The following is a 13,418-nucleotide window of genomic DNA, read 5'->3' as shown; positions in this document are numbered from 1 at the left end:
TACTGCAAGTCCTCTGATCAGCTACATGTACCATAGGTTTTTGTTTGATTTGTTTCTACAGAAGACATTCAGCATATCTCAGTGTGTAATTGTGACAGGATTTGTAGAGCATGAAAGTCAAGAAAGGACTAGAGATAAATTGCAGATAATTCTGCAAAGACAGATATATGGAGGTGGTGATGTTGAATATATTTTGTATCCCTTTGGAAATGCAATTGGCACAGCAGTAGCAATATTTTGTGAAAGGTCAGGTAAATACATTTAAACCAAAATTAAATCTGGATGTCTTTTATGAGATTTTTGTTTAGAAATACTTGACCACAGGAACGAACCCTGAAACAATTAATGTATCAATAAACATACAATTCCTGAAGAATTAATATCTACTGTACAGTGAAAACAATAGGAACATAGGCCTATCTGTCAACTACCTTTACTATGTTTATTACATTGGCACATTTAATATTATAATTCTCCTCTACAGACCAATTCATGTGTTTTACTAAAATGTATATTATAATCATGAAGGTATCAACAATATCATAACTGGGGATAATGCTACCAGCCAGAAATTTTCTGTAGCCTATCAGTACAACTATCATATTTTTAACAATTTTAAAAATTTTCATTTGCACCCAACAGCGAGTAACTCACCAGTTACAGGATGGAAGATGGTTTATAATCCAGGCCTCTTTTATGAGGCTTAGGGAGTGGAGTTGCTTTTAGTTGTGAGAAGAATTTCTGCTGTCCCCATGAATTGGAAGCCAGGACCTTGGATTAGAAAGCAAGCGTCTTAACCACCTAGCTAGACAACTCTACTCCACATGAACTGTTGTTTCACTTAATCAATGCTTTACACTTTACAGTATGGGTTACAACAAAGTAGACTCGGCTGATCATTACCAATAAATGAAAACTTTAGATGTAGTTCAAACTGAGACAGCCTTCCCACTTGCTCTGTCGGTCATAACTTCATCACACGGAGAATATCTTATATGTTTATCTCACTGCACAACTTTCTCATTGCCTTGTAACATTTAGTGTCAACACTACAAAAATATAAACTAAGCTTAACTCCCTTGCAAAATTCAGATTTGCATTTAAAACCAGGTACTGTATATGCCTTGGCGCCTTAAGCCACTAGCTTTCAACTCCACACTGTGGTCCTAAAAACGGACCTTAAGTTTCAAAATTTGGACATTCAGTCTGAAGCTAATTTTATGGCCCTCTTTCCCTTTTTTAAAATGCACTCTTATTATTTTGAGTTTACCAATGTTATCACTCACCCACCCTTAGTTTTCTACAGCTACAACCCTGAATAGACCCTAATAAACTAAAGAAACTGAACATTTAATAGGAATATTTGAGGCCTATCTAGACTATGCATGAAACAAAATTTAGACCCAGGCTTTGTCTAGCCTAGGACCATTCAAAAGCCTAGATGAAATCCTCACACCATTTTACCTGTCTGCACTGACCAAAAATGTGATTACTGTATTCTCTCTTCCCCCCCTCTTCCCCCCCCCCCCCCCCCCCTTTGAAGCATGCTGGCTACGGGCCTGCTAGGGGAAATTTATTATACTTAGATTATGTTAATGCATTCAAAAAATCATTCAGGACTTGCAGGCCCTTAGGATTTTTTTTCTTGCATTAACCTTCGTATTATAAATTTTCACTAGTGTATAATACACAGCTATTCTAATTGCTTAATATAATTCCCTTCAATATATCTTACCAACTCAGTCCTAGTGTAGTACGATTTGTTTTGGTAAACGTAATAGTTTTCCTTGTGAGATGTTAAGGTAGCTTATTTTTTGTTTCAGTAAACATAACGACAATTGTTTTGCAGTCAATGTATGCCAGTCATCATCCATCTATGCCATTGGTTAACCTTCCGAACATTTATTTGACTAATATCTTTTATGTTAATGGTGTGGCTGACATCCCAACCTTTCAGAGCCTACACTGTATTTGATTACCTTTGAATAACATATTTTTATTTTTACTTGTGTTTTTTAAATAATTTAGTGGCAAGCTATTTGATATTAACCAAGAAGATATCTTATAACGGACATAATCTCCAAATATATCCTTTTAAAGTAAGTTTTTTTTTTAGTTCACTAGTGTAAAAAAATATAATTATTAATCAGCAACTATGAATATTCTCTTTCTAACATTTTTTTTAAATGCTAATAAGGAGGTTTTGCACTCAAACACGTACAGTGAGTGTGATGAATACGTCATCATTTATGACGTCATCTGTCTCTTATAGTGCTAGACATTTTAAGGGTGGGTGGGTCATAGCATTGGTAAACTTTAAATATTATGAGTGGATTTTAAGGATGGAAAATTGGGTTAATAAGGGTGGGTGGAGGGCCATGAAATTAGCTTTAGACTGGTTGGCAAACTTCAAGGCTGGTAGGCCCTGCCCACCATAACTACATCCCTGGGCTCACTTTTATTCCTTTTACAAATTAGGTAATGATTAGTGCTAGGAATATGGCTAGGCTAGGCTTGAGGTATGTAAACACTGGCTAATAAGGAGGTTTTGCACTCAAACACGTACAGTGAGTGTGATGAATACGTCATCATTTATGACGTCATACACTGGTTGCTATCCACTAAATGTGTGGACGACACAAATATCTCACTCACTACATGTAAGTGAAAAACGTGTAGGAAAATTTTGGATTTCTAGTAGGATCTTTGGGTTTTTTCACATTTTGTGTGTTACAACATTCTTTGTTAGGTAAATAAGTGGCAGATCCAGCTTGCGGGTGGAGGGATTTACCCCCAAGCTCTGTGACACCAAATAAATCGCTACCCACAAATGTGATATCACTGAGTTTAAGAGATAGGTCTATAAATCGCTGGGATTCAATCTCGCGCTACCCTGGAAACGATCTGCATCTGCCCCTGTTATGTAGTAGGTAGGGAACGCCAAATCTAGTGACCAAATTCCCTATCTGAGAGTATAACACCTCACAACACCCTCCCCCCCCCACCTGGAAAACTGACACCTTTTAATTTCTTCTCTTCTCCACATAGCATAGCGGAGTCGAGTGGCCAAGCGGTAAGGCAGGGGCGCCGCTAGCTACAGCCTTTAACATCGGCGCTGGTTGATCAAGCTGCTCCTCGCCCATGGTTCGGTTGGTAGAACCAAGTCTTCTCAGATAAGGACTTAAAATGGAGGTCCAGTGTATACATCTGGCTCGTGTGCACTTTAAAGAACCCATTGCATCTTTCGGAAGAGTAGGGGGGTTACCCCGATGTTAAGGTTCATTTCAGCCCCTGTCGTTGTGAAATGATGTGAACATGTACCTACCAAGAAGCGCCTCTTTACAGCTGCTAAGTAGTCACGGACCATGCCCATACGCAATTCAGCACAATGGCGCTGCAAATTATGGGTTATTCTTCTACCTTTACCTTTTTTAGTCTAATACCCTAAAAAATATGTTTTTAAGCTCTTCGGTTTCTACAGAATAGCGAAAACAGCAAAATTTAGTATTATTATGTAGATTTTACAATGTAAGTTACCTGGTTGGCATTCCAGAGGGTATTAGAATGGCGTCCTCCATTACCCTATTATTCAATAAACAAAATACTGTAGTGAGGTACACATACCCGAGAAATCCTGTTAATCATTGTTAAGATAGGCTTTAGTGTATTAGTAAGTGCCAGAAGTAGTATGAGACATTGATGGTGTTATAAATTCAAATACTTAAAGTCCTTCTAATCAGTTGTGGCGCCAGGACCTGGGAGCACCAGGGCTAGTGGAGCTAGTGGAAGCCACAGATATTTGATGAATTATGGCGAATTTTTATTACTTATTTGATAGGCATTGAGTTACTATAATATGACTTCATGTAGACTATGCTTTCTAATGTTGAAACCAGCTTCCAAAACCAAAACATTTTGAATAAAGCAAAAAACAAAGAGTATGCAATGTAACCATCTAATTTATTTTCAAATCCTCATTCTTGAAAGTGAAATTCTATATTTTGGAAATTTTGCATGAAATCTGTCAACCACGTCAGGGCTTGCCCTAACTTTTTTTGGTAACTAGCCCACTGGGCTAGTTTACTAGAGATTTTACTAGCCCACAGAATATTTTACTAGCCCACAGACAGGATAAAATTTTGTTTCAAAATATTTATTAGCGACAATTAGATTTGAAGTTTGATTTGCAATTTCATAATTTCTGTAGCATTGCTGTTTGTAGCTACCCTCTCAAAATATTGTTGAATAAATAAATAAAAAAAAATCACCCATGCTGCAAAATCGACTCTGGTTATATTAAACAGGGACAGATGAGCATGTTTTACATCTCCCTGGTTATAACTTTGGCTTTCTAGTATTTAACAAAGGGCTCAAAAATCAATCAAATCAATGCATCTGTTAAATCTTTAGGTCTCAAGTCACTCACCCCCAATGGCAATAAATCTTGCTTAGGCTGGGCTAGGCTACTTAGGCCTAGACAAGACCTAGGGCCTAGCCTAGCCTAGCCTACCTATAGCATTGAAGTACTTAATTATTAAAAGTTGAACATTTTAAAAATATCATTATGAGAAAATAATATGAATATGAAGGTAGTACATTAAATTAAATGTTCTAACTACCTAAATTAACCAGATCGAACGATCAGACGATCTTCTATTGAAAGATAGTAGTGGTTGGTGAATGACTTGGGGATCATCTTAATAATTAAACACTCACGTATGTGGAGAACAGAAAGCTAGCTAGAGTGTACTCTCTGGGCTGCGGTACCACCTGTGCAGGGATTGTCCCGAAAGTTCCGCTTTTTTTTTTAAAAGAAAATGTTTTTCTTGCTAGTTCTCTACTAGACAACCGGGCAACATAAGGAGTAAATAGGCTAGCCCGGAGCGGTTTTTACTAGACATTGTACGCCGGGCTAGTACTAAATTGAGCCCTGCACGTTGTCATGGTCGAGGTTGCTTCACCTATCACGATGTATTCCAACCATCATGAGGCTTTCTAAATGAACATTTGTCATAACAGAACGCAAATTATTTTTAATTAGTCTCATCGAATTATTATTCTTGTTATTGTGGTTGTTGTTGTGATGAAAAGTTAACACAAACGATATGGTGGCAGGAGGGCTATAGCCCCCTAGCCCCCTCTGTCGCCACCAGAAAGTTTTAATTTCAATAATTATGGGTCTATTGAGGAGCAGGCTGAACTAATGAGCATATTACAAATACATGTTTTCAGTGCCTATGGAGAGATTTGGAGAATCCTCAATGAACTCAACGTCACAGAAGCTGGGCATCCAGAAGACATTCCAGCCAAACTCAAGCTTTTCTCTTTTAAAATTGCATAGCCTCTGCTGTATGCTCCATTTTCAATATTTGCCTTGAGGAAGGAAACTTTCCCTCTGTGTGGAAGACATATCCATAATTCCTGTCCCCAAAGTCAGGAAGCCCAAATCAGTCGATGAAACCTATTTCCCTAACCAAAATGTTAGGATATTCAGTCATTCTTGGCAGATTGGCTCAGAGAGGATTTTGGTCTACAGTAGTTCTCAATTGCAAACAGTATGGTAATGATGTCGCCTTAACAACATCATCAGTGAGAGACATGGAAGAACAACTAAAGAATCTGAACAAGGAAAGTCAAAAGGTTGGTCTGAAGATGCATAAAGGAAAAACAAAATACATGAAAACTTTACAACAGATGAAAAAATCACAATAGAAAATCAACAAATAGAGAAAGTGGATAAATACAAATACCTAGGACAGACATTGAACATGGATAACAACTCAAGAGGAAGAAATCAAAATTGGAGTGAAAGAAGGATGGAGATGCTAGGGAATGTATAAAAATATTTTGACAAATAGGAACATACCAATGTCACTAATGAGAAGAGTTTTCAACCAGTGTATTCTGACAAAAATCACATATGGAGCAGAAACATGGTCAACAATGAAGGATATGGAACAGAAACTAATAACAACCCAACCAGCAATGGAAAGAAGAATGTTATACCTCTCGCTAAGAGGTAGAGTTCGGCATACCTAAAATAAGAAAAATAAATATTGAAATTAAATATGAAAAATCATAATTCAGGATAAAAGCAAACAGAGTAATGAGATATACATAAACATTAAAGAATAAGCAAGCCACTTTATTCATGCTTGTTTTTCTTCTTGAGCAATTAAAGTGCTAGTTTGAAACCCTCTTCGCCCAGTTTTTGGTTAGAAAAGAACCAGGAAGGACCAATTTTTGTTAGATAAGAACTTAAAATCAGAGGTTCAGTGTACTAAATGAGCTACTAAGTGCCTGTCCATCAATTATGCTTTAAATTATAAATTATTCTACCCTTATCAAAAAAATTGGAAATTAATGTTAATAGTATTTACTAATAAACTACAGATAACACTATTTTGGATTTCTTACGATAACAATGTTTTAATTTTAGTAGTATTATTGCAGGCAGTTTATATTTATGGTATTTCTTTATAAATTCTTTAAAATAGTATCAAATTAATGATTTGATATTTTTAAGAAAAATTTTACTAAGATATATTCTCATAAATTGTCTTGACAGGTATGCCATCAAATGAAGACATTTATTTTGCAGCTTGATAAAGAAGTTATTCAACTTGAACCAACTCTAAAGGATCACATCTTTAGTGCCCTTGATGTTAAAGGAAGATTTTTAAAAGATGGGCGGAAACTCATGTTAAAGGAAGATGATGATGTTTTTAAAGTATATAAGTATGTGTCTGATAGAATAAAAGGATTGCTTAACAGTTACAGTGGGTGGTTTGGGAAAACGGAAAGAAAAAAAGAGGAGCTTAAGGAGGAAGGACAAACTTGCATGGTAGGACAAACAGAAATACTTTTGTATATTTTTTCTGGGTAGTGAGACTAGCTGCTGATTGATGGAAAACTAAACAATTAAACTCTGTATTATGTGTCAAAAAGAAATACAAAAGCCAGTATTCACAGTCTGTGCATGAGAATGGGGCATGGCTAGAAAGCCAAGTCAATGGCATTGTTTCTAGCTTGGTGAAAGGATATTAATATTACCGGTAATATATTTATTCAAAATAAAATTTTATTCAGATTTTACCTGTAGAAAATGCTTTGTGTAAATGGTTTGATGATGACAAATGCTTCAAAATAGCAGTTTGTGGATTGAAGAACCAGGTAAGGCCAATGATGATGTAAGTGCTCAGCACTCTTTACCCAACTTAAAAGTGTCAAAAAGAAAGGATGTCTCAATTTTCACCTTATATACATTCTTTTTGTATAACATTATTTGTTCTAATTAAAACCTTTTGTCAGTTTATGAAACACCAATACATAACTGTTGTATTGAATATTCAATTTTTTCTACCAACATGAGCAAAGGTAGTTTACTCACCTGTTAATCAACACTTACAGTGGTGTTGCTTGTGTTCTCTTTGGAAATACATCATTTCTTCTATAATTTTTTCTGATACATCTTGATGGCATTATTGTTTAGCACTTCAAAGTATCCTACCCGATCATACAAATATTAGACATTACTTTGTTCTCTATCATACAATATATAATACTATACATAGATTATTTACCTTTATGTTTATTTTACTATACATAAATTATTTAATAAATAAATATTATATATATTGGACATATTTTTCAAATATTAGACACAAATATCATACAAATATTAGACATTTCTTTGTTCCTGTCATATAAATTTATAATACTATACATAAATTATTTACTTTTATGGAGTGATCATTACACATTTTGACAACAAATGTGCTAATGCTTAACTAGAGAAAAAATATTTAGTGATCTGTCATTACCTGGATAGGTGAAACGATGTGCATACCTTATGAATAAACTTTTTTTTTTTCAGGTTCATGTGAACTTCAAAATAGGAATGGAGGATTCTGAAATTCAACTGGAAGGAAATAAAAGTCAAGTGAGAGCTGTGTCGAAAGATGTCCAGACAGTTCTTATGGAAATAAGGGAGCAGGAAAGCATCTTGAATGAAGTGAAATGGTACAGAGAAGAAAAAGATTGCTTGAAACTCTTTGAAGATAATGCTATAGTAAATCTTGAAAAACATCACAGAAAAGGAATTGGTTTTACAATGGAAATTCCCCAACCCCAAAAAGTTCTATCTTTTGATATCAATTTTCAGAAGATGACGGCAACTCAATTAGACACGAAAGAAGTAGTTAATGTTGTTCGATGGGAAATCAAAGGTACAGTGAGTTAATAGTTTAAACTACTGAATGTTTTTAATCCTAATATCAATGATGATAACAGTACATGCCAATAATCAGGATGACAACCAAACAGGGGCTGATTTAGAGGGGGGTGACGTCACGATTAGTAGCTGTCTAAAGACAGCTTATCGCAATCCGCCCTGGCCTTCACATTATTATCTGTCATTGAATTAACTGGAGTGTTCTATAATGTTGCAACTATATAATCAATGCATTAAGCTCTGTACACACTATGAAATTTTATGTGACAAATAAATGTGATATACCCATATTTAGGTCACGGTAGTATGACATCACAATGAATCAAAATGATGAAGGGCTGAAATCGATGGTTGAAAGCTAGAAGAGTTTCATTTTCATATATGGTTCTAGTTGTAATATATTTTCAATGAAAGTCTGCCCCTAGATTTTTGAGATTGTGGAGCTTTGAAATAAAGAACCGTTATTAAATGAAAAAATAATCACATACAATTATTAGAGCACACCAGTTAATGTAACACTTACACTAACACTTAATGTATTGATGTAAATTTAACAATGTTACAGTACTATTGTATACTCTATTATATAAATATATAATATGAAGTAACATGGAATTACTGTTGTTAAATAGCACTGTGAAATATACATATAAATATTCAAGGATAGAAAAAGTGCTCGATATAATAAAGGAACAATGAGGTAAACATCATTTTGGGCAGCCCATTAATATATTAATAGCCAATATTATATAGTGAACATTTATAATGTGCCAGTATCCATCAAAGATGTTTATGGCGCAAAACAGAAGTCGAGAGAGGAGTTATCAGTTTGTAATCTTAACTATGAATAAAAAAAAATAAAATTATTAATAATAAATGTAGACCTGGTGGGGAGGCTTCAGGAGTGCATTTTGCTTGCCCAAGGAAGAAATTCCTAATTAGCAACTCCTAAGACCATTCCATCATTACAGTATTCCTTAATTTGAGCACCATTTCTACCAGTATTTCATTACTTCTTATATCTGAATATATGTATGTATGATTGTATGTGTACCAACAGAGCTGAAAAAACTACCTGATTATTGGGAACCAATGAAAGCAGGAGGTAAGCTTGTAGTACCAGTGAACCCGGATAGCAAGGAGTATACTTACATTGGTACTGCATTTCAGGAATCACTTGCTAAAGGAGGCATTCATGCCCAGTGCGCAATTAAGGTGTGCAATAAATTTTAGTTTTTTTGAAACATTTTTGCTATAAATAATTCTGAAAATGTCAAAAAATGCATAATTTTTTTGCCAACATTTTTTGTAAATTTTATTATCAACTCTGTTGAATGGTATTAAAATGAATGAATATAAATTTTTAGTTTATCGAACTGCTATTTGTAACAAATTATGATGGTGGAGATAATGATGGTAATAAGGAATTTTAGTATCCCTTATTAAAGATTGGAATCATAGTAATAATATTAATAATTTTTACTCCAGTTATTATATCTGCTTTTTCCTCATTCCCTAATGAGAATTGTTAGAATTAAAATTTCCCACGCATCGATTCTTCTTGAAAACAGATGTTCCACTTTAAAGGTCCCCACATCCACATCCTGCTCTGGTTTGTCACAAAAATTTCTGTGGGACAATTATGACCCCTTCCAGAAAGGTTAATTCAGATCCATTGATCAGTTTTTCAGATATCTAGTTATTGACTTCCCTTTAAATGCTGTACACCTAAAACTGTAGACAGGAGGCTGCTAACAAACATGCACACACACACTGTAAAAATAAGAAAATCGATGAAAATATAACCTCCTTGGCGGAGGTAGTAATAGAATGATAATAAAAACACAGTATGAAGTTTTAGGTGGCACCCATTTTCTTGATTAGTTTCCGAGACTGCATGGCCCTTCTTGAAATAGTTACAAATGTTATCATTATCGGTGGAGGATTTAAGGTGGACCAGGCGGCTCAGCCTTCCCACTTCACCTAAATGTTCCAAAATTTTAAAAAATACAATCTTACAATCGTAATAAGTATAATGTTACGATGATTTTTTCTGAAAATGTGAATCAGTATACATGGTCCTAATTCTTCAAGACGTGGGAGCTTTCGGAGATTCCATGACAGCTCCCAGTAGCAATAACTTAGCCCTGCAGTCCTTTGGCCTGATATGTAATCTTGCATTGGGGCCTAATGTCATCTAGCTACGCCGCTGTCATCTACCTTTATCATAGCAATTCAGTGATTAAGAGCGAGAATTGTTCATGCATTTCGCAGTAATTTTGCGTTTTTACCCTAGCTGCAGCTGGTTTAAAATTCAGAAAAGTTTAATTACCTGTTTATTAATATTAAAATATGTTGAATGGCTCCATTCACACCCAATTCTGGATCGTCACCAAAATTTAATAATTTGCTGCTTGTAGCATAGTTAAACTTTTCAGAGACTTTTTATTCAGATCAGTTGATCAGTTTTTGGTATATCTGATCCTCATATTCACACCCTTCAATTTGTCACCAAAATGTTTTCATTTTCTTTATTGGACCATGATAAACTAGAAAGTTTCACTTAAATCCATATGTTCTTTAAATTACCCTCAAATTCAAACCCGAACATAATTGTCATCAACATTTAGGAATGTCTTCCTTGTAACTTGGTTAAACTTTGCTGAAAGTTTCATTCAGATAAGTTGATCTGTTTTTAAAATATTTAGCGAGGGGTGTTTTCCTTTATTTTTATATTCAAATGGTTCCTATATTCACACTCCACTCAGATTGTCACTAAATTTTAGGAGGCACATCCTTGGTATATTGTGCTTGGACAAAGTGCAGGGCAGTAAATTCATGTGCAAAAGGGCAGAAAAAACTAAATTGAAGAAGAAAAAAATCAGACCAAAAACAATGCCTTTCCTGCTACTGCAAGTATAAGGCAATGATATACCAGTATTGTTATGAAGTACTACAGTATTACTAAACAACTACAGTAATTAAAAATTAAAACAAATAATTTCTAAAAATTACATAGCTTTTTACAACAGTTGTGAAATTGGACTAAATGGTATTAACAATCATTTAATATTGTTCTGGTTTTACTATATTGGTCACTAAAGTGTTTCTTTTTACCAAATTTAATAACGTGATACCTTGGGTTTTTTAAAGAACTTTGAAATCAATTATTTGATAGATATTTCGCATCCAGAATCATGAGCTGTGGAAACAATTTGCTGCAAAGAAAGAGGCGATTGAGAACACTATGCCAGGAAGGAATGTTGAAAGATTGCTGTACCATGGGACTGGAGAGGACACTGTGGTGTCTATCAACAAAGACGGTTTTAACAGAAGTTATGCTGGAAAAAATGGTAACACAAACAATTTTATAAGATAAGATATAAGGTGGAGCAAGGCTACACTTTTTTTTTTTCAATTTTCTGTCTAAAAATGCTATTGTTAGCAGATTTATCTGACATGACCAACTCATACAGACATGACTGCACATACATATTAAAATACATAAATATTGGTGGTTTCGGTGAGCAAGTTAAATATGTATTATAACCTCTAACTCTGCTAATTAAAAGTGTTTTTTATTAATTTACTCTTGGCTAACTGTTGAATATAGCTACTTTTTACTACTACGTACTTCAAAGGGGCGAGACAGAGAGTGGGCCTTCACCTACAGTAGCCATTGCGGAGTCGCGATAAATCTGGGGAAAAATGTTAATTGCAATATTTTAAGACAGCTAATTTGATAGTGTGTTTAGATAGGAAATAATACTTTTCACCTCAGCACTAGCCGGCTCCTAGTCGTTGAATGGCAAAATTGCCACAAAGTGCAACCTTCTATGCTCTCTAGTCGTGCACATATTCAGCCTCTAAAGTAGTACATTCAATGCCCCAACATCCTACCAGGTACCCATACCTTTAACTAGAGACAAGTGCTTTGCCAAAGACGCCAGGGACGTAGCCAGGATTTTGAAAGGGGGGGGAGCCGTTATGCGAATCACGTATGACCCCGACGGGGTCAAGGGGGCGAATTCCCCTGTGAAGTACAGGTAGCGCACTCTGAACGTTCTTAGGACTGTTTGAGAGGATAAAGTGAAAATTGCAATATACGCATAATAAATAAAAATAATTATATAATAAATCAACAGTGGCAGATTCAGGAATTCGAAAGAGAGATGAACCAGGGAGGGACTTTCACAGACCGAGGAACCACCCACCTCAGCCCCACCATGGTTGGGGCTGAGGTAAGAAAATTTATGATTAGGGCATCTTTAGATGGCCGGAAATTACACTCCCGCACTTCAATTTGGATATTTTTTTTCTTTCTTTTCCATAAAAATATGAAGGGTGGGGGGGCCTTTGAATCCACATCTGCTCAAACATTCTTTATCCAGAATAGTCATAATCACAGAAAATGTACATGAAAAACCAGATCACATCCTAAAAACAAACAGCAGTCACTAAGACATACATCAGGAGCCGACGATTCGATGGAGTTCGAGTTCGAATGTCATACCCAGGGAAGGGCACAGATCTGTTTTGAAAGGTGGAGGGGGAGGGCATTTTGTGAGTCGACACCCACCTCAGCCCCACAATGGTTGGAGCTGAGGTGAGAAAATTTGAGGAAATAATATCTCTAGATGGCCAGAAATGACACTTTTAGTAAAATTCATTATCATCACATCACCATTAGTCAAAATGAAGCGCCAAATAAAATTCTCATGATCTTTTATCATGGATTTTTGACAACCATAGAGTTAATGTGTGTGTGTATTCCATAGAAAACAAAGCTTAAAAACATTGTCTTTGAGTATGTACTTTACATAGGCCTACTTCAAAAACGTGATTTCACAACCACCTCAGCCCCACCATGGCTGGGGCTGAGGTGAGAAAATTTGAGGAAATAGTACCACTCAAGATGGCTGGAAATGACACTTTTATATAGTAAAATTCATCATCATCACATTACCATTATAGTCAAAAATGAAACGCCAACAAATTTCTCATGATCTTTTATCAGGAATCTCCTTAATATCCAGGAAAACTTAGGCCTAATTATAGCTTACTAAGCTTTAACTATATATACTATAGTATGATCAACAAATCACAACTTTTTTTTTCGCATTTAGCACAATTTTCTTCACTTTTTATTGCTATTAATATTATTATCAATTATTACTATCGTCAT

The 13,418-nt window shown here is 35.2% G+C and overlaps 1 protein-coding gene across 3 annotated transcripts in view; it reads left to right on the top strand.

Annotated features, from left to right (window-relative positions):
• Window positions 1-11,664, top strand: part of LOC117124397 — a 26,397-nt gene extending 14,733 nt beyond the window's left edge. For all 3 annotated transcript variants that reach the window (XM_033270627.1, XM_033270628.1, XM_033270630.1), the window contains 7 exons: window positions 62-251; window positions 2,029-2,099; window positions 6,569-6,844; window positions 7,090-7,173; window positions 7,877-8,228; window positions 9,294-9,448; window positions 11,412-11,664. In XM_033270627.1, coding sequence (XP_033126518.1) covers window positions 62-251; window positions 2,029-2,099; window positions 6,569-6,844; window positions 7,090-7,173; window positions 7,877-8,228; window positions 9,294-9,448; window positions 11,412-11,612 — 1,329 coding nt within the window. In that variant the 3' untranslated portion in view covers window positions 11,613-11,664. The remainder of the gene's footprint in view (window positions 1-61; window positions 252-2,028; window positions 2,100-6,568; window positions 6,845-7,089; window positions 7,174-7,876; window positions 8,229-9,293; window positions 9,449-11,411) is intronic.
• Window positions 11,665-13,418: the final 1,754 nt, after the last annotated feature.

The sequence above is a fragment of the Anneissia japonica genome, unplaced genomic scaffold (assembly GCF_011630105.1).
Source record: "Anneissia japonica isolate Jap-2015-1 unplaced genomic scaffold, ASM1163010v1 scaffold750_len1593409_cov174, whole genome shotgun sequence".
NCBI classification, from domain to species: domain Eukaryota; kingdom Metazoa; phylum Echinodermata; class Crinoidea; order Comatulida; family Comatulidae; genus Anneissia; species Anneissia japonica.
Note: the sequence above shows the minus strand (reverse complement) of the source record. Positions and strands in the feature narration are given on the sequence as shown.